The 22,337-nt window shown below is 40.3% G+C and overlaps 1 protein-coding gene across 1 annotated transcript; it reads left to right on the plus strand.

Annotated features, from left to right (window-relative positions):
• The first annotated feature begins 252 nt into the window (after window positions 1-252).
• Window positions 253-21,146, plus strand: LOC146608736 (protein-tyrosine kinase 2-beta-like). Its single transcript, XM_085348675.1, has 29 exons — window positions 253-456; window positions 860-1,038; window positions 1,595-1,682; window positions 1,755-1,834; window positions 1,923-1,985; window positions 2,393-2,447; window positions 2,542-2,682; window positions 2,906-2,977; window positions 3,153-3,254; window positions 3,585-3,699; window positions 4,267-4,306; window positions 4,571-4,602; window positions 4,703-4,750; window positions 7,065-7,159; window positions 7,312-7,393; window positions 8,843-8,943; window positions 9,032-9,147; window positions 9,391-9,491; window positions 9,611-9,700; window positions 13,858-14,062; window positions 14,163-14,268; window positions 14,682-14,729; window positions 15,173-15,292; window positions 15,459-15,491; window positions 16,322-16,346; window positions 16,594-16,628; window positions 16,753-16,887; window positions 20,521-20,601; window positions 20,898-21,146. The coding sequence occupies exons 1-29, from the start codon at window positions 253-255 to the stop codon at window positions 21,144-21,146; spliced, it is 2,841 nt and encodes a 946-aa protein (XP_085204801.1).
• Window positions 21,147-22,337: the final 1,191 nt, after the last annotated feature.

Genomic DNA, 22,337 nt, shown 5'->3' on the forward strand with positions numbered 1-22,337 from the left:
AGCCGTACGTGAAGCTTGTGCAAGACTGGTGAGTACAGAGACATCGCAGCAGAATTTAAGCCATTTACTGACACATGAAAGCTCTTTAAGTCTAACAACACGGTGATCTCTTACATGTCCCCAGCTTCAATGCGCCCCTACCTGTTTTCTGTGTGAGGGAGAAAGAAGCAGCAGACTGAAAACTTGGACAGCCATGGATCTCTAAGTGCAGTAGCTGTTTGTGTGTCTGTGTGTGTGTCGAGTGAGTGCGTGATGTCGGGAGACACCAGCACCCTTTCCTGGAGGAGCATGTCTCTGACCAGCCAGTCAGATTCCTCGGACCTGTCTCCAACAGCGGGTGTCCACAGGGATGTCCTCTCCCAGGTGAAGATCATCAAAGTGTGTTTCCTCAGCAACAGCCCCAACCTGGGCAAGAACTTCAAACTCATCCGCTGTGAGGAGGGATGGACTGTCAAGGTAGACCTTTTTTTACTCTTACTTCATACTCTACTCTAAAACTATAAAAGCTTTACTCTGCTGTGCTTATCAGATAGACTGAAATGCTTTAATAATGTTCTGCCGCCCTGCTTTCAGCTACTCTTCTCTAAGTTTTCCTGACTTTATTGGCATCACTGCACTCAGATGTATTCTTCATACCTTCTTCTAAGACAACAAGGAAGTCTGTTTTGGATTTCTGATAACAGGATGCACACACTGATAAACAAGCCTTGCGCTGGCATTTAGCCTTCGCTTGAGTTCTCTAAACCTACATCAGAACGGAATTTATTCACATGACACAGCACGCGTTGTAAAGTTGATATCAAGCTTATACTGGAAAGCTAAAATTCAATATGCTTCTCTGTAATTATTTCAATCCCAGAATCTGATCAGCACGGTGCTGTCCAGCGGCTGCGTTGGTCCAGAGATAAAATACACCCAATGCTACGGCCTCCTTCTCAAACACCTCAAATCCTCAGAGATACACTGGCTGCACCCTGATCTCACTGTGGCTGAGCTCACCCACCGCTACGAGCAACAGCACCTAGAAGCTGAGTGGAGGTTGGTAAACCTGTCACATCGCTGAATATTTTGTTTTGACTGGTTTTGACTGGGCGGTACACTCAAAAACACAAAAAAAGGATTCTTCGGCAAACATGAAGCGATATTTTTGAGTAAAATGCAGCTGAAATGTATAAAATCAAAACTTTATTTATTCATATGATTAATCATTAAAGAAATGTGCTTGGTATGTACAATCTTAAAATACAGTAAAGATATTTTTTTTTAGCCTTTTTTGGATAGGGACAGCTTAGAGAGACAGGAAAGTGGGGAGAGAGAGAGGGGAAGACAAGTGGCAAAAGTCCACAGGTCAGACTTGAAGGCAGGCCTCTCCAGCCATACAGCATTTGGTCGCCTGTGCACCCACTGAGCTAAGCATCCCACACTGAAAATATTCAAATAAAGTGTACTCTGTCTATCTAAATCTAACAAAAGTATCGATACTAAGCCAGGAATCTGATATCTCACAAATAACCAGCTGACATTATTGCTATTTGTGATATCTCAAAAATAATATAAAGTTTATGACCGTGAACTGTGATCTTTATTTATTCAGATATGACTTGAGGATCAGATACATCCCATCAGACTTTATGAAAAAATTCCAAGATGACAGAACCACCATGCTCTACTTTTACCAGCAGGTCAGTAAAATTGTCAGTGTTTTTGCACCTTCGTCTTAGCGGTTTAATTTAGGTTTACACGTTTACCCTCAGGTACGAAGTGATTATATGCAGCAGTATGCCTCAAAAGTAAGCGATGGAATGGCTCTACAGCTTGGCTGTCTGGAAATCAGGTAACATCTCATGGACAAAAGAAAAACTGGGCAATAATTGTGCATACTTTCATGGAAAACTGATGAATGGTACTGTTACTACTTACAGGAGGTTCTGCAAAGACATGAATCCAAACGGATTGGAGAAAAAGTCAAACTTTGAATTTCTGGAGTAAGTTTAGCATGCATAACCTTCCTACTTCTCATGCTACTGCCTGTTTACCTTTTACCTCAGGCCTTTCATGCCTTTGTGGTACATGCGTGTGTACCACTTTATTGTTTTTGTTAGTTGTTTTTTTTTAAATAGGCCTGCGCCACCTATTTAATCAGCATTTCTCAGAAATAGAAGGGCTTTCTATTTCTGAGAAATGATATGTGGATATGTGGTGAAAGGTGGATGAAAAGGAAGAGTAAAAATGACCAGATGCAGTCTCCGGTTAACACAAAAAGCTACATAAAGTGCATATTTCTAAAAGTGAAAGTTTCACATTACATATTGTTCTAAACTAGAGAGATGCGGGGTTGCATCAAGTTTTTGTTTCATTATAGCTGTCTGACTTCCCTTTATTCCTCCATTAGGAAGGAGATAGGACTCGACCTCTTCTTCCCCAAAGAGCTCATTGACAGCATGAAGGTATGGAGCCAGAACATTTCGATACAATTTCTGCCTAAAGTTACAGGATGAAATAAAATGTGCCTGATTGTCTCCATCTGCATCTGTGTATCAGCCCAAGCAGCTGCGTCGCATGATCCAGCAGACATTTCAGGGCTACTCGGCTCTGAATCAGGACCAGTGCATGGCGAAGTTCTTCACCACTCTGTCTCAGTGCTGGTGCTTCACACAGGAAAGCTTCGCCTGCCAACTAGTGGTGTGTATTTGATGTGTGCACTGGTTGTCACGTATACTGGCACTGAATAAAACAAGTGGTGACTGAATTCTAACAGTAAAAACTTGTTTTGTTTGAAGATAAAACGCAGTGCAGTGCTTTATATATTTATGTTTTTCATTTCTTTGTGTTCACAAAAATGGGATCTCTTCTCTTCTCAGAGAGGTTTCAAAATTATTAATGTGTGTGCTTTGTGTCTCTGTAGCAAGGCTGGAGCTTAACAATAGACTTAGTTATTGACCCTGATGGGATTAGTCAGCACACTGAGAACTCAACGGTGAGTTTGAACTTTCTCTTACTTCTATTAATTTTTGTTTGATCTCTTAAAACAAATCTGTCATGGTGTGTGTATGTGTGTGTGTGTGTGTGTGTGTGTGTGTGTGTGTGTGTGTGTGTGTGTGTGTGTCTATTTATATATAAATATATTGTCTAAATCTTTTAAATCTTTTCAGCCCATCTGTTTGGCCAAGTTCTCTCAGGTCCGCAGCATCTCCTGTACTGCAGAGAGTGATGGGCGAGCTCTGCTCAAAGCGCACATTGAGGGAGCCAAACAGGTAGCACTGAACTTCCTGATTTGTTTAACTGCTGTGTTTTGTTTCATTTCTACCTTTTTCATCAGTTCCCTGGAGGCGTCAAATCGTCAAAGACTTCCAGGGAAGTAATGAAAAAGAACTGATGAAATTTTGAAGTACAGTAGGTATCATTGTCCCCATCACCGGGGGAGAGTGATAGGGTTTATGATCTGGATTATTATTATTTTTTTAATCACACTGCTTTTACAAACAGTAGTTGTGTTGTAGAAGTCGCATTAACTATATCTTAATGCACCCAGTGTTTTTTAGTTCTTAGTGCAGATTAAATATCATGTATCTTCCACCCTCCAGCCGCTGTCAGTGAACACCTCCTCCCTGGCAGTAGCAGAAAACCTGGCTGACCTGATTGATGGCTACTGCCGACTGGAAGGCGCTGAACGTTCACTTATTGTCAGCCCCAACAAAGGTAAAAGTAATGTCCATCCATGCAAAAAGTAAGGGTCTTGAGATTAAAAAATGTCTTTTACAAGCGTGTCCTGGCCAGAAAAACAGCTGTATAATGGAGTTGCATAAGCTGGTATCACATGCATACTGGAGACTTTACGAGATATTCATTCTGCAGCTCATTCCAGGGGGAAGGAATGCCTTTCCACCCATCTTCTTAACCACTTATCTAGCTAAGAGTTGTGGGAGGGCTCAAGTACGTCCAAGCTATCATAGATTGACAGGTCGGGTATAGTTTGGACAGAGTGCCAGTCTATTGCACTCTTTTTTTCTTTTTTTTTTACATGATAACATGTGACATTTCCATGTAACCCACTCATCCTGCTTAATCCTGGCACTTACTTTTGGCCTCTTGGCTCTCACTTTCCATGAATTTGATATTACATTTGACATTAAAAAATAAAATTAAGCCATGTTTTTCCCACTTATTGCAGTAAGGTTTAGTATAACAGAGCATGAGACTGTGGAAAGAACCTTTAATTGCCTATTCCTGCCACCTATGCCTTAACCAGATATCTGACTCTTACAGGGAGAGATACGCGAATGAAACTTCCTGACATCCCAAAATGGTGAGCGTGATGAGTCAATTTGGAAAGTTGTGGGTTTTTTTTAAATGTTATTAAAGGTGACACATTGTTTTCCCTCGGTGGGGATAATTTAGTAGAAGCATAACGTATGTGGGTGTAGTTTATTTTAAGATCTTCCTCCTCTGTGTTCATTTTTTCATATGTCTACCGCTCACAGCTGATATGTCACAGATGTTTGCTGAAACGTTTGCTTGTATACAAAATGTTACAGAAAGAAAGAAACATTTTTCTCTCTTCTTCTTCCAGTGCTGGTTCCAGTGCTCACAGTAAAGGTTTCAGTAAGTACTAATCCAGCCTCTAGAATTTTACTTTTAACTTTAAAAGCAATGTATGTATGTATACTAATAATGTGTTTTTCTTTTATTCGTTTAACTTTAGATTCTGATATTTATGCTGAAATCCCTGAAGACGGAGCTGACATTAGTGGTGAGTAGCATTTTACTTTAAATCAAAATTTATCCTGAAGCTCACGCAGATTGTATCGCTACCAATGAGCCAAAACCATCTGTCAGTTAAGGTGTTTGTGTTATTGCGATGGCCAGTTGTGGGGATTTTGTTATATAATCCCCTGCTGCTCTCTTCCTTATTGAGAAAGAATGAAAATGTTAAAACACTGTTGCAAAACAGCAAACTAAGAAAAGCTGGAGTATTCAAAGTGAGTAAGTGGAAAGTTAAAAATGTACATGTAAAAACTTCCCCGGGTTTAACCAAAATTATACAGTACTGTGCAAAAGTCTTGAGCCGCCCTCATTTCTGTATATTTCCCTTCCAAAAAGACTGAATCTAGTTTTGTTTTGTTTTTTTAGGTTTTTTTAACGTAACCTTGAGCTTCCTGAAAGTCTTTTAATGTTTTTCCTTGGACATTGACTGCTCTATACCAGTTCTATAACTTGGTTTGGGGTTTTTGTTTGCTTCTTTGTTGTTAAGGTACTTCAAACTTATGAATCATTCAAACATAAAAAGGCACCTAACTCAAGCAATGAGCCAGTGTTCTGTTTTCACATAATAACTTGGCAAAGAACCAATTTCTTTAGTTGAATCTATTAAAAATTATTTAGATAACACAGTTTGGCAGACAGGCACCGGGAGGGGCTCAGAGTAGAGCAGCTGCTGCTCCACATCGAAAGGAGCCAGCTGAGGTGGTTCGGGCATCTGACAAGGATGCCCCCTGGGCGCCTCCTGGGTGAGGTGTTCCAGGCATGTCCCACCGGGAGGAGGCCCCGGGGCAGACCCAGGACACGCTGGAGAGATGATATCTCTCGGCTGGCCTGGGAACGCCTTGGTATTCCCCCGGATAAGCTGGAGGAGGTGGCTGGGGAGAGGGAGGTCTGGGCCTCTTTGTTTAGGCTGCTGCCCCCGCGACCCGGCCTCGGATAAAGCGGATGAAGATGGATGGATGGATGGATGGATGGATGGATGGATGGATGGATGGATGGATGGCAGACATACAAATAATATTTATGAACCAGTGAGGTGATCCCCAAAGAGCTGTAAGATGAAAGCTTGGGATTTCTCAACATTGTGTGCAGCGTGTCCTTAAAAAATCTGAAGAAACTGGACAAATGGAGGATAAAAAGAATAAATGGCAGGTGTGGGAGATGCATCTGGCTATTGATGGGTTGATCGATGTGTTCGCTGGAGCCTCATCAGAAATGGTCTTGGTTCAATGGCCAGCTGGTGTCAACAAGTACCATCAAATTTTGATCCACTATGAAATACTATCTGAAAAGCAACTGGTCGACAACTGCTTCATTTTTCAGCATGTCAGTGATCTCAAACACACTGCCAATGGTAAAGCTGCCTTTAGACTATGATGAAGAATAAAGGTGGTCATACCAAATATTGAATTGGAATTGTACAAACTCTGTTTTTGACTTACAGTATTTTTATATAGGTGCGCAGATGTTTCAATAAATAGCTGCACCTATTTTCCTGGTGGTATATTTTTGGCAAGACTTTTACATAGTAGTGTATATTTATTTTGGTTTACACCTACGCAGGGAGTTTATTAGATGACAGCTGCAGTGAGGAGTTTACACCTTCTGGGTACTTGTAGTGGCGTGTATGCGGTACCTTTGGTGCAGGCTCTCTGTGGCTGGTGTCAAATACTTTCGAGTTGTAACATGGTCTGTTTCACCTCTTATCCATGTCCAGTTCCACCTCCATACTTTGGATGGCACTATTAAACACAGATATCAGGGCTTTATATATTTATAGAAGTACATTGACTGATAAATAATTTAGGGCATTTAGATCTTATTTACTTGTTTTCTTGGTGCACTACTAAAAACAAAGGTAGCTTTTCCTTTTTTTTTCTTTTATACTTGCTTGCTATGTTCCTTTAAATATCCAGGAGATGTGGGTAAGTAACAAAAAGTGCCTGGGTTGGAGAAAATTTTGCAATTAAATTAAGGTTATTATTATTAATATTTACATCAAATTATATGCATGAGCTGTTATCACAGCTCACATTGTAGTTTCACTTTATATGACTCAGAAAATGAACATACTGCTGCAAAGTGTGACACAGAGGATGTAAACGTGTCCCAGTAACATGTAAAGGAAGGAAGTACAAATAGTGGCAAACCACACATCCTGTTGTGTGTAGGCTTTTCTTTTTGTTTTTTTGTTTTGTTGTCTTGTCTTGTTTGAACAGCTTTACATTTACAGCATATCACCTACCTTTTAAAAGAGGGAAACGTGGAGTTTTCTCAACCTGTGCCTTTGTTTCTGTGTGCAGAAAGGCACAAGATCTCCAAGGAGGATTTCGTTGTGGGACGGATCCTGGGCGAGGGATTCTTTGGAGAGGTTCACGATGGAGTTTATAAAAGCCCAGTGAGTCCATCTGTTGTGTTGACTAACTAGCCTCATGCTAAGGCTCAGACATGCTTGATAAGAACATCCCACAAATATCCATCAAACCCAAAGCTGAAAATATGAAAAAGGTTTGCAAATGTAAACCACTGTGCGTGTGTGTTTGTCTGCAGACAGGGGAGAGGATCCGAGTGGCCATCAAAACATGTAAGGACTGTTCGGCTGATGTAAAGGAAAAGTTTCTCAGTGAAGCCGGTGAGTGCATTGCAGCTGCAGTGATTGTTTCCTTTTCTTTTGCACTACACATGTCAGCCAGCATGTGCAGGGGTTTGTGACGCAACTGCAGCACGTAGGAATTTATAACAAAAAAAGCACTTTAGGGCCAAGTTGGGTCTTATGTGGGTGGGTTCTGATACACTTGAAAATGAAAGTGTTGGCTAATTTTTGCTTAAAGAAGTAATGAGTAAAGTGTGACAAGCCAAGAGTGAAATGTGCTAGTTTAGATCATTTGAAGGTTTTTGCACCAGTAACGAGGCTGATGTAGTGAACTTCCTGTTGTCTGCTTGTGGTTTCATGTAATAACTCCGACGGCTAAATGTGGGAGTCTGGAAGCCGCAGGTTTTATCATCCATTGCAAAAACATCAAAGCTTGAGACGTAACAAACTTTGATGTTTTCTGTTCTGAGATAGACAAAACATTCCTGAGGTCCGGACCTTTGCTGATGGTTAAACTGTTTAAATCAAGCGTTACATTTTGAAATTTCATGGTCACAGGACGAAATAGCCGACATTTTTGTTACGCTTTTCCCCCAGAAATGCCCTGCTTCTTCTTCCATGATCATCAGCAACACTCTTCTTATTTTCTTTGTTTAATCCAGCATTCACATTTGCATTTCTATGTAGCACTCGTTTTGGTCTCAACCCTGTCCTGTTGCACTCATCACGCTTCACTAGCTGCAAATTCACCAGCTAGCCGCACGTTTCTTTGCTGGGCATGCAGTGGGTGTTAAACAAAATGAGCAACAGAAACTCCTCTGGAATCAGGTTTTTAGAGTTAATCAAACATGCACTTTTGGGTGAAAACTGTATGACAGTAAAATATATAATAACATTCAATTAAAGAGCTGTGGGGTCTTTTAGGGGATGCCACATGATGGCTCTCCTCTGTAAAGTAAAGTTGAACATGTTTTATTTTTAAGCCTATCAAACATGAGCAATTGCCCGTGCTCATCTGATAGGAGGGGCTTAGAAAAGAGAGGGGAGAACTATCGATTTTGCTTCTGAAGAAAATAATTATAATCTTCCTCATAAAGTATGAACAAGACTTGCACGAAAAGCAGAAGTCAAATGTATTTTTAGATAAAGAGCTTAGGTTAGGCACAGTGGTGTGATGGTTAGCACCATTGCCTCATAGTGGGAAGGTCCTGGGTTTGAATCCACCACCTGCCTGGGGCCTTTCTGTGAGGAGATCGCATGTTCCCGGTGTTCTCTCTGAAGCCATGCAGTCAGTAGGTTTAGGTTAATCTGTGTAGTTGTCTGTCTGCCTAGGCTGGAGTAATGCTAAAAAAATTGTAAGCAGGACTTTGGGGCTAGTATGGCTTTTGTTATCTATAAACAAAAAGCCATAATATAACCAAGAACCATTGCTGCATGTAATCTCTGTCTGTCTCTACATTAATAAAGTCTGAATTCTCTCTGTTAAAGACTTGATGAAAAATCTGGATCACCCCCACATCGTGCGTCTGATTGGAGTCATTGAGGCCGATCCTGTCTGGATTGTCATGGAGCTCTATGAACACGGAGAGGTATGTTTTTGTGTTTTTATTCTAATGGTAAACCTAAAGTATCACAACCTAAACCGTGACTTGCAACTGTGCCTTGTTTCGCTCACAGTTGGGGAACTACCTCATAGAGAACCAGTACAGCCTGAGCACAGCGACGCTTGTCCTCTACTGTCTACAGATATGCAAAGCTTTGGCTTACCTAGAAGGTCTCAACATGGTGCACAGGTAGCACATTTTCCACAAGTAGTGTGCTTTCATTACCTGCAGTGTATTTTAAGAAAGAAGCTCAGCAGGACTGAATAAAAACATTTTTATTTTGCAGAAACTTTAAAGCCTCTCTGCATGTTGTGCAGATATTAAGTGAAAATGGTTTGCATGCTGATTTCTTTTGGTGTGATGTTTCTTTATTCTTCGCGTCATCTTGTGGTTTCTATTTTCTCTGTCTGTCTGTCTGTCTGCGGGCCATAGAGACATAGCGGTGAGAAACATCTTGGTGGCGTCTCCAGAATGCGTCAAACTTGGTGACTTCGGCCTCTCTCGCTACGTAGACGACCAAGAGTATTATAAAGGTGCACACATCGACAAGTTTCGAATGTTTGTAGAAGTCAAAATAAATGTCATGTTTTTGCTTTGCCCGTTTAACTGCACCCATTAACTTATTGAATCTCAATTTCTCCTCTGTGTGCAGCTTCAGTGAGTCGTTTACCAATCAAATGGATGGCGCCAGAATCCATCAACTTTAGACGTTTCACCACAGCCAGTGATGTCTGGATGTTCGGTGAGAAAAAACAACAACAAAAAAATTCATTCTCTCAGTTACACATGTAGGTCTTTACTCCGTCTGAACACAATACAGGCTTTTATTAAACCAGGAACAGAAACAAGTAGTGCTTAAAGTTAGTTTCACCGCGGTACAGCTTGAGGTTTTCACTCAGTTGATTTGTAATTCCTCAGGCTGTAGACTGATGTGAACCATGTTATTTAGTCCTTCCATCTCTCATAGCACACAGTTTTTGGGCTGATGTTAATGCTTGAGGAGTCCACTTCAATTTTTTTTTTTTTAAATTTAGAGCCAAATCACAACAACAGCCGTTTCACAGGAGCTGTTGTTTTGGCATCTTGAGGCATGTGAGGCTCTGCAGCTAGTGAGTCAGCCAAACGTTGGGAGTTTTTAAAGATAACCCACCTCAGCACTCAGCGACCCATCTGTGCAACATAATGTGGTCTGCCGCTTCATGCCTGAGTTACTGTGGTTCCCAAATGCTTTCTCTTTGCAGTAATACCTCTTACAGCTGGTCATGAAATATCGAGGGGGGAAGAAATTTCATGAACTGAGTTCATAAAGATGCAGATTGATTTCTGTAAAAGCAGACTGTGCCTGATTTTACACACCTATGTTGGGCTACAGCTATCGATTTTAGTGATCAAGTGTTCTACCGATTATTCCATTAATTAATCGAGTAATACCCAACAAATACTTATGTCTTATTAACTACTAAAACCAAGTATTCAAAAGAGAAAGAGGCAGGTCTTTAAAAACAGCTCATAGGTTTCCAACCTAAAATAAGTCATAAATTAAATGGGTTTAAGTCCTCTGAGAAGGCTTTCTTATGCTAGGCTCACACTGTGCGATTTTTGGCCCATTTTGAGCCGATTTTTCAGTCGTGCGACCGTTTTGGTGATCGGCCCGATTTTGGCCTTCATCGTACGTCGTGCATCATGTAGTATACGTGGGGTAACGAGAAGCGATTAACACCTCACGACCAGCTCCCAATCATCAATCGCTTGGTCGGGAGGAGGGTGTCACCGCAGCTGCTCACACTGCGCACGCGCAAACACATAAACGTCGGTGAGCACGGCAGTGCAGCATGTGATCTGGACACAAGCGATGGAGGCACTTGTAGAACTTTGGAAAGCTCATCCGAACCTTTTCGATGTGGCCTCACAAAATCATCACAACCACAACAACCGTGACAATAGTTGGATTTACACTGCTGCTCAATCACAGCTGCTTGATCAATGTTTTTCGTTAGCAATTTAGCAAAGTTGATGGTGGTGTGTGTGTGTCTGTGTGAGTGAAAGACAGAGAGGGTGAGTGAGCGACAGATTTTCTGTTATAACCTTCATTTTTATGGACGCACAGTGTGAGCACTCAGGTCGCATCAGAGCATCGGGCCGTATAGTGTGAGACCCTGCAGACCCAGTTTGAGCAGGAGCGGAATCGCGCGACTGAAAAAATCGCACAGTGTATGCCCAGCTTAAGTATGTGTGTCTGTGTGCGTGTGTGTGCATATGAGCAAGTGTGAAAATGTGATTGAGTATGTTTGTCTGTAAGCCTTTGAAAGAGCATGTGGCAGCTACAATGAAGAAAAGTGAGCATATCAACTTCCTCAGAAGTGAGCACTTTGATGCAACGCTTCCTGCTGCCGAAAACAGGCGTGCTGGTGTTTGCAGCTGTCAGTAATTATTGTTAATAATATTTAAGTGACCCACCTAAAAAACCCAAGTCAGAGGCTCAGACTTTCCTGGAACATGTACACATTTTTGAAAAATATTTTTTTAAAATATTAAAATATTATCAATACAATACAATACTACGGAGCCCCGCAGGGGACATGGGAGAAAAAAAATTAAGACGGACTTTTGCGAGATCTCGCAAAACTATCTCGGGATCTCGCAAAAGTTTTGCGAGATCTCGCAAAACAAACTCGGGATCTCGCAAAACTTTTGCGAGATCTCGCAAAACTTTTAGCCGCATTCTTCGGACGCTGGCTCGAAGCTGACCGGGAGGTCGAGGCACGATGTGCCGGGAAAGCGGTGTTCCTCCCGGCTGTAGTAGATCTCGACCTCCCGTTAGCTTCGAGCTAACGGGAAGAATGTTTTATATTAATCATTTGTAAATCAGTGAAACAAGTGAACCAGCCATCATCATTTTACATTGTGGGCTACAAAAAGCCCATAAGTGGGCCATACCAGACCACTGAAACTACGTTATGAATCGTAAAATCACCAAAAAAAGAAAATGCTCCTTGTTAAAAAAAACTGTAATTCCTGTAGTAGATGGTGTCAAAATAGGAATGTGTTTTTCATCGTTTATCTACCAATTAATTAAATAGATGTAGATTGAGGTGCTTTATATGGGACATAAAGACCGTACAATAATACAAATCAATCAGTAAGAAGAAAAGCTGTAAAACTTAAAGGTAAAAATCTATGCACTTCTTCACATTTTCCAAAGCTGTCCAATGTCCCACATTCTGGCCCCGGACCGTATGTTTGCTGTAAACTAATGTTACTAAAGCCTAGAATTGAATATAATTTAGTATGCATGCTGCATATTATGGGGCGCCGTTTTTAAAGTGAAACATGCTGAAATTAACGTCAACATTTTTTCACATTTAGCTCAAAACCTTACAAAAACATGTTTTTTCAAGTAATTTTTTACAACATTTAGTAAAATGTTTGTAACTTTTCATCAAATGTTAAATATTAAATCTAAATATTATATTTAAATCTAAATGTTAAATGTTAAATGTTAAATCTAAATGTTAAATGTTAAATGTTAAATCTAAATGTTAAATGTTAAATCTAAATATTATATTTCAATCTAAATGTTAAATTTGCATGTTAGCCTAAACATTTAGGTTTAACATTTAACATTTAGATTTAGCATTTAACATTTAGAATTAACATTTAGATTTAGATTTAAATATAATTTTTCGACTTAACATTTAGATTTAACATTTAAAATTGTGTTTTAACTATGAAAAGTTACAAATATTTTACTAAATGTTGTAAAAAAGGACTCGTTTTGAGCTAAATGTGGAAAAATGTTGCCGTTAATTTCAGCATGTTTCACTTTACAAACGGCGCCCCATAGCATGTTACTAGTAACAAGCGCTGCAGTTTTGGACATTTCCTGAGCTTGCCAGTAACAGCTACAGCTCCGGTAACAGTGTGCGTAGACAGACTCCTCTTTATTCTATTACAGCGTCATCTTCACTGCTGCTGTTGTTTCTCATGAGTCTTTTTGTTGAGATAAGTAGGGGCTGCTTGAGCTTAATGGTGTAAGACATTTTATTCACACGCGTGCTCCTAAATACATTTGTACTGGTTTTAGTCACAAATTTAGGTGAAAGGCTCACAACTGTGCAGTGGTCAGTGGCAGCTGAGTGCTGCATAGTCGTGGTTTAACAAAGCATCACAGTAAAGAATTTACATTAGGGATTTTTTTAGTAATCAAGTCTCTCAGTGAATAATTGCAGTCCCACACCTATGGGACTGAAGACATGCTCAGTACTTTTGTTCATGTGATGCAGAGATGTCAAACATACGCGGGCACCAGATTTGGTTGGGCAAAGACTCCAATCTGGGCCAATGGACAGCTTGAAAAATGTGACAGAATGCATAAATTTTCACATGCATTTTCATAAATTTTACAGCTTTTCTGATTAATAAAGACCCCTCCCTGCCACTGAAATTTATACTGCACCAAAGTAATTAAGTAGCAGATAAATGATGACAATAACGCTCCTGTTTTTAAAATATCTACTATAGAAATTAAATTGTTTTTCCCATTTTTTACAGTCAGGTCACAGGAAAAAGCATGATATAAAATTATTAATTTTGTTTCAAATCACCTTGTTTGATTTGAAACAAAATTAAAAGTGTCTAAACATCATGAGTGTGTCTCTCTAAAATCTGATGTTCAAGCTTAAATCAAGTTTCATGTCTGAAATAATAGTTTAGTTGGGAATCATCTTAGAGACAAATCTGCTGATGTATTTATAAACCGCATTTGCGTGATGAAAGTGTAAGTGCCAGTCTCAGTGTGAATAGATAAACATAGATTATTTTTAATATAGCTAATCGTGTGTGTGTGTGTGTGTGTGTGTGTGTGTGTGTGTGTGTGTGTGTGTGTGTGTGTTCAACCAGCTGTTTGTGTGTGGGAGATCTTCTCAATGGCCCAGCAGCCGTTCTTCTGGTTGGAGAACGGGCAGGTGATCACCCAGCTGGAAGCGGGCGTTCGACTCCACAAACCGCAGCTCTGCCCGCCCATCATCTACTCGCTGCTTACCCGCTGCTGGGCCTATGAGCCCAGTGGCCGTCCCAGCTTTGGCCAGCTTGCCTGCTCCCTCAGGTGCACACTCACCTAACTGAACACATGACCCCCAGTACATGCAGAAGAACTGATCCCACTATTCAAAGTTATATAAACTGATGATGCCTGTGTTTAATAGTGACGTCCACAGAATGGAGGTGGAGCTGGAGAAAGATGAGAGGCGAAACAAACCACGGTCCAACTCGATAGCATTTGATCCCAACCACACGGAGCCTCCACCAAAGGTACCAAAGGTGGCTCAAGACTTGCACAGCACTGCACACACATATATTTTTGTTGCGTTACAACGCATCTTGAAAGTGAAATACACCAGAGTTTCTGCTTATTAAATGTGTCAAACTTTTCACTTTGGTCTCATAAATGAAGCTGCATCTGCAGATGCTACATGCTAGTTCCTTCATATTCAGGTTCCTAGAAAGCTGGAGATAGTGTGGAAGTAAATGGGGAAAATCCAGTCTTTCATTAACTCACACAGATCACTTTCTTTTTCACAAGCAATTTTCAACCATTTATCTTTTCTATACGCTTATTGTGATTTTTAAAATGTCTTTTTTCATGTGTATGCAGTTTAAAGTTATGTGCAGAATGAATTATGTAAATGTTTTAACCTACATATTGTCCTCTTTCTTTCTCTTAGCCTTCCAGATCAGCAGGCAGCACCCTTCCCCAAGGCTCACACATACAGGTATCTAAACACACTTACACACACAGATATACAATAGTGTACACATACATGTATATTAGTGTCTAAATTCAGATTCAGCTGCGCGCGTCCCCTTACCCAGGAAACACATATTCAGTGAATGTTAATACAGTTTTGAAATTTTACCTTCACAAAACCGCTTCTTATCAGCAATTGCATTATTGATCTTTTCATATTGCTTAGAGTCACGTTCGTCGGTGGAAGCGCTTCTGCTAAAGGGGTTAAAATTGGATGACTGGAGGATATAGTGGAGGAAACAGAACACGTGACAAAATCATTGAAGGGGAAAAACTGTTTTACATAAGCAACTGAGAAAAAGTTACAAAAAACACATGAGGTTTTAAATAGCTATCTGCGCTGTATAATAAAATTAGTAACATGTCAAGGACGTGTGTGTGTCTGTGTGTGTGTTTGTGCATGTGTAGGTACCTCCAAAGGATAGCATCCCAGCATGGGAGAAAGAGAGAGTGGAAGAAACTTTGGAAAGACAAAGAAGAGAAATGATGATGGACAAAAAGTGGCTGGAGCAGGAAGAGAAACATCTGGTGAGAGATCACACACACAAACACACACATAATGCAGCCAGGTTTGAACCACAGGAGTTTAGCAGTGTAACAAAATGAAGTGATACATGTCTGATATTATTTCATGGGACTATAATTGATTACACATAAAGCACTAAAGCTTCTTTTTAAATGTGTTTTCCTGTAGGGTCCTGTTGTGGGACGAGATACACAGATCGAGGTACTTTCTTCTTCTTTTCCTCTTGTGCAAATCATGCTTTGATCAGCGCGAGGCAGAAACCCAGTTGAAAATACAGCTGCTCGGCCATGCAAACCCATGCCGTGAAGCTCCTGATGCACAGTTTTTGTGCTGATGTTAATACCAGAGGAGATTTGGAGCTCTGCAGTGTTTGAGTCATTACAGTACTAGCTATAGCTATGCAACCACCTCAGCAGTGAGTAAACCCACTGTGCAACTTTAAGTGATTTCCCACTTCCTGGCGGAGTTACCATGATTCCTAAATGCTTCAGATTTTCTGGAATACTGCCAACATTTGATCGTGAAATATCTAGGTGGGAAGAAATTTCATGAACTTACTTCCAAGGTGCGAGGAGAAGGACAGAGATCTGGTGACAGATCTTCCTTAATGCTTCAGCAACACATGAAGCATTAAGGAACAACTTTATTGGTTGACCAGCGTGTTTCAGCTTATGGCTTTCATCGTGGTCACAAGTCGAAACACGTTGGTCTTTTGTCCATATAGTGTAAAACTATAAATGTTAAATTGATCTTCCATCTACAGTTCGAGCTGACAAAAATTCAGTGGTGACTTGTTTTCATCAACAGAGTTTAAACTTTTAAGACACAAACCTTGTTGTGCTTTAAATAACTCATGTGGTTAGCTTAATGAGGAAGTTGATTTACTCAAAAATGTGGTAATGGTGTGGGGGTTGGGAGGGTGATTGGTTTAAACATATTAGTTTCCAAAGATTATTTAAATGCTGCTGGCTAACCGTACTCTGTTAAGTTGATAAAGAGTATCTGTGTCACTGTTTCTCTGTTATTTGCAGCTTCCTCACAACAGCTCAAAAAACGGTGAGTCCACTTTAAATTTTTAGGTGTCTTCAGCGTACATACACTTTTCTTAACTGCAGTGTAACGTACAAAATTAATTAATTAATTAACTAATTAGTACCTTTCAAATTTACTCCAACATTTATAATCCTTTTTTTTTTTAAACTGTTAAGCATCAGCTGTTCATGGAGTGTGCAAAATCCTGTGCTGTTGGCATTACTAGTCTGATACATGGCTTTGATTTATTAGATTCTCTTCTGTGTTTCAGGTCCTCCACAGAAACCTCCAATGCCAGCTGCACAGGTAAAAGTGCACAATAAAGTTTTCATCGAAAATAGTTAAGAAAGGGTTGAAAAGGTTTAAATGTGGACATTTTAAAGCTTAAATGAAGCTACGTGTCAGTAAGAGCTTTCTTGTACTGCTGCAGCCTCGTCCCACAGCTGAGCTGGACCGATCAGGTGATCAGGTTTACACCAGCGTCATGGCGATGGTGAAACAGGTGGTCCAGCTGAAGAATGATGTCAACACACTGCCGGCTTCTGAGTATCCCAATGCTGTCAAGGTAGGTCTATGTTAGTATCTATGATACACTGAGGATCACCTTTTTTCAGAGCACACAGTACTGACAGCAGAGGGCGCCATTGGTTTAGCTCAAGCAGACATAAAGCTTTCTATCAGGTGTAGGAGAGTTTATACAACTAAACATAAGTTCCAGCATTTAAAACATGGGACATTTGTAGTGTTATTAAAATTAACAAGAGGTGAACTAGAGGGGCAACAATGAGACAACCAATGTTCCCTCTAAGCTGCGCGCGTGCGCAATTGCGCACTGCTGGCACGGTCTCTGCGCACAGAAAATCTGTGTTGCGCACAAAAAAATCTAACCTGAATTGAAATTAAAACTAAAACTTTAACATTCCTGTTTTTCAGTGTTAGTCAGTAAGTGACTGGCTGCTCCCGTATGGGAATAGAACGATGCCACCTTATCCCATAGTCCAGCCAATGATGCGATTCACATTCGTATACACGCAGTAAATCAACGTCGTTGACAGGCTATGACAGTGTCCTTATGCGCCGACACCGGTGTTTTAGCTAGCAAAGCGGGCTGATGTGGAGTGAAGCCACGTTAATGACAACGTGTACAACCATTGGAGATGTGAGCAGGACAGACGGAACAATTGACGGAAAAAGTGTGGACTTTATACCAGTTTTTAAATTGTGTTGATCGGCCACGTAAAACCAGAGTTATGATAAAAATATATGCAATGTTTGGTTTTCTTCCTGAATACTGTCGTTGTTTATATTTACTGCGGGAAGTAGTGATGTGTCGGTCGGCTCTTAGAGCCGGATCTTTGATGTGAACGACGCGAGCCGTGGGGTTTTTTTTCTTTCTCTCACCCTCTCTCTCGCATAAAAACTGCAAAACACGTAAAAACTCAAAACACGTACAAAATACAACAGAAGTGCTCCAGGATGCTAGGGGCAGTGTTGAACTTTTGTTACCTAGAGGCTACACAAGCCAGCAAGTACCAACGACCAGATTTGGTGTGTGGTAGTAACAGGTAAATGAACATTTTTTAAAATTATTTAAATATATATGAGTGCTTGTGTATAAATACACAAACAATACACATATGCTTTCAATTGTGTAATTTAAGTGATCTAAGTAGCTCTGTTTTGGAAGTTCAGTTAATGCTAGTGTGTTTTGGAGTTTGTACGTGCTTTGTCTCTAGGGGCCACCGCATATATTTATATATATACATATATAAATAAATTCCTTTTGTGCATAATTTTATATTATTGTTAATAATAAATTAATTAAAGCAACAAAACAACCTGAAGAGCCTGTTCGGAGCCGAAAGAGCCGGTTCTCTAAAAAGAGCCGGAAATCCCATCACTAGCGGGAAGAAACAGTAAAAACTGCGAGAGTGCGTTTGAGGAAAACGCTCAAACGCACTCTCCGCCTATCAGCAAAAACAACACCAACCCCCCCCTTCCTATTGGTGGAAAAATGTACCATGTCGACCAATCAAAAAACTATATATGGTAACAGATGTTTAGGAAGGGGGGAAGTTTTAGGAGTGACGGCGGTGTTTTGAGATGTGAGAGATTTGCGACGTTTAGCGCAAATCTTGTGTAGTTAGTGTGTAGTGTAGTGAGTAGTTTTGTTGTGTGTGTCAGAACAATGAGGCGACTGCTGAATATTACAGGTGTTACAGGAGTGATACATCTCCTGCTGTCAGGCCTGCAGGTACCAGGCTGTTGTTCTCGTTTATCTCATAGTGGACAGAAATTATTTTTTGGAGTGGCACAAATAATTTTTGTGACATCAGATTTGATGCAGAACAGCTGATTGTTCTGTAAATAGTTTGAAATGTATATTTAAAAAAAACACCTTGGCTTAGGGCTGGGCGATATGACCCAAAATTCATATCTCGATATTTTTTAGCTGGATGGCGATATAAGATATATATCTCGATATATCTTTTTTTAAAGCCATAAAGTAAGAACAAAAAGAGAGTTCTTAGTCAAAGCTGTGTCCCAGATGTCACACAGGCACTTTTATTAACATAGAGCAGATGTACATAAAATTTACTCAAAAATAAATTATGAGCATTTATTAAATAATAATGCTCCATAAATAAAAGAAAACAATGTTGTTTTTGTGCATAACAAAAAGCTCACAAATGTGCAGTCAAAATGTAAAGTAAAAGACGAGCACTATAACAAAGACAGATTTCACAGCTGCTCTGTTCCCAACTTGTACTGCGTGACTGACAGCCTGGAGTTTGTAATCCGCTTCGCAACCACGTCTCTTAACAGGTGCCATTTATGGTCCTTATACACAGTAAGGTAATATTACGTTGAAGCACAGTACGTATCACTCCGCGAGGCTCAGCCGTAATGCTCCGACAATCCATCAAGCGGTGCAGCTCCGTAGCTTACCAAAGTCGTACTAAAACATTTTTTGACAGATTGCTGAGCGCCGTGTTCCACATAAAATCGGTTCGCGGCCATCAAGCACAACCAGAATTCATACATAAGGCGCGCTGTCAACTTTTGAGAAAATGAAAGGATTTTAGTCCGTGCAGCACCTCTGGGCTGCATGGCGTTAGCGTGGTTAGCTCGTTAGCGTGGTTAGCTAGCTAACACGTTGACGCCGTCCAGCCCCACGCACGGGGCGATGCGCAGTAACTCGTTAACGGAGATTTGCCGTGTCCATCTTGTCGCTTCCTGCAGGTGAAGCGATGGGGGAGGAGGGGGAGTTGTGTTCAGTGAAGGAGAGGCGAGGCCGAGTAACGTTGCGTAAAGACGAAAGTGGACGAAAGAAAGGCAAACTTGCGGCTCCGCAAGTATAATTATAACGTAACATAGACTATATCGATATAAAGGATATGGTCACATCTTATATCTCGTATAAAAATATATCGATATTTTTTAAAAACTCGATATATCGCCCAGCTCTACCTTGGCTTCATTTTTAGGTATCCAGTAATCCAGGAATCCAGTAACTTTTTTGAAGAAGTAACTATATAATTAATTGCCCAACGTTGGTCATTATATACTGTATTTTGCAGACAGAGAGTTACAGGACTCTCTCCCAGACCACAGACTCAGACTCATAATACAAGTCAGAGCTTTACAGAAAATAAAAACAAAGTTTAACTTGTTTTAATTTTTAAGTCTTTTTAATTTTCATTGTAAGTGGGCTAAAGCAGTTAATTTAAAGTGGTCTAACATAAATGTAAATGCTGTAATTTGATTATTTTAATAAACCATGTAACTTGGATGGATTCGATGCTGGTGTGACCACAGTGCAAACGTCTGCTGCTGTCCAAGGGACCGCTCAGGGCGTTTGTGTGTTCGCTCAGACACGTGAAAAATTAGAGGGAACATTGGAGACAACTCCCAAACTCATCATGTCCATCATTAGTGCTGTAACTGTACGATACACGGACCTTTTTTCAGGAATAGTTTGAGCCACTGACAGTAGAGGGCGCTGTTGTTTTAGCTCATGCACACATAAAGCTCACTATCACGTAATGGAGAGTTTACACAACTAAACATGAGTTCCAGCTTTTAAAACAAGGAAGACTGTTTGTATTTGAGTAATTGATCATTTTATCCTTCCTCGTCCTTACTTCCACATCTCTCACTCCATTCATCTTCGCTTTTCTCCATCATCCACCTGCAGGCAGTGGGTATCTCTCTCCGGACCCTGATTCAAAGTGTTGATGAGATCCTGCCCTCTCTGCACTCCTCTGTCACCTCAGAGGTAGGTTTCAAATATTGTCTGCCTTATGTTTTGTGACAGTGTATGCATATCAGCCAGCAGACCAGATGCAGAGGGATTTTCTTTGAAGATTCACATAAACAGAAGTTATGTTGTGAAACAACGTTAAATACTCAGTGCAAAAAGGCTTTTTGGCTTCTATGTGTGTCAATATAGAGATTATTACCATTTGACACTTTATGCCATATATAAGCATACTAGATCATCTTTTCAGTCTTTATACTTTTTTTTACCTCCTGTTGTCTGTATGATCTGATCTTCCTTCTGGTCCATCCTAGATTGAGGGCACGAAGAAACTGCTGAACAAGGATTTGGCAGAGCTGATCAATAAGATGCGACTGGCCCAGCAGAACTCCATAACATCACTAAAGGAGGAGTGCCAGAAGCAGATGTTAGCTGCTGCTCACACTCTTGCTCTTGACTCCAAAAACCTCCTGGATGCTGTGGACCAGGCTCGAGTCAGGGCCAACCTTGCCAAGCCTAAACATGACTCAGAAGATGAAGAAGATTCTGGGGAAGACACATAGGTTCCCTGCTGATCAAACGAACTTGAAATTTGGCTTTAGTTATGAAAGGATCAGTTCTTTTCTTGAGGACATGTGGAGGCTATGTCCTTATGGTGCAGCTCTGTCCCGAGGGGACAGGGGTGTATCAGCTAATGAAAGATGTCATACTGTATTTGTATATGCGCTTAAACAACTGAACTGAAACGCTGAATGTATTAATAATATTTGTAGTGTTTATTCTATATTTTTACTATTAAAAATTATGACCTTTCTGTGTTGCAGTGGTCATTTTATGATATAAATTAATGATACATGATACACCTGTGGTATTAATGTAAAAATTCTATGTTGCTTTGTTCTCAAGTTATTGCATTCACACCTGTGACCTTGATCTTTAGGTCCAGATCACTTCAGTTTGAAGTCATTCAAAAAATTTTATTTTATTTAAATTTTGGTATCAATTTGAAAAACCTACATCGCCTCGTTCTGGAGTTATCCCAGTCACAAACTTGCTTGTCCACGCTGGCTACCCGCCCAGCAGTTTGACAACAATACATCTGAAAGGTAAAAAACTACACTGAAATGATGTACTAAAGTTTGTTCATGTGCTCATGTGGTTACCGCAGCAAGCCATCAGCACACCCTTGAATATTGTACTTTTAACATCAGTCCTGTTAAATGGCTGTGGGGTAAACTCTCTAGCAGGTAATTTGCATAGCTGTTATTGTGCAATGACAACCTCGGGCAGCCTTGGGTGGGCTGTACAGACTTGAACTGCATTTATTCACAGTCGTTCACAGTAAAGAAAAAAGAAGACTATATTGTTGCTTCTAAGGAAAGTGGCCAACTAGAAATACTGTTTTTGACAAAACAGTTTAAAACTTTTTATTTTTCCTGTTTGTAATGTGAATAAATTGTTAAAATGTTAATATGTGTTGTTTCTCCAGACTTTAATCGTGAAATCCAACAAATGACACGAAACAGGTGTCGATAGCAGAACAAGCTGTTTGGCATTGACAGGGAAGATTTTATGAGTGGGCTTTAGGGACGTTGTTACTGAAACGCTCTCACACACTCTACTGAATATTTCACACACACACACACACACTAATGAAAACTGAGAAGATTTCAGTTGAACAGGAAGTTGAGAAAAACAAACAGTACATTTCAATACCGCGAAAACCACGCTGATGTCTACTCAACAGCTTGTTA

Source organism: Diplotaxodon limnothrissa, linkage group LG23 (genome assembly GCF_057381915.1).
Source record: "Diplotaxodon limnothrissa isolate DT_005_m linkage group LG23, D_limnothrissa_male_GT1.1, whole genome shotgun sequence".
Taxonomy (NCBI): domain Eukaryota; kingdom Metazoa; phylum Chordata; class Actinopteri; order Cichliformes; family Cichlidae; genus Diplotaxodon; species Diplotaxodon limnothrissa.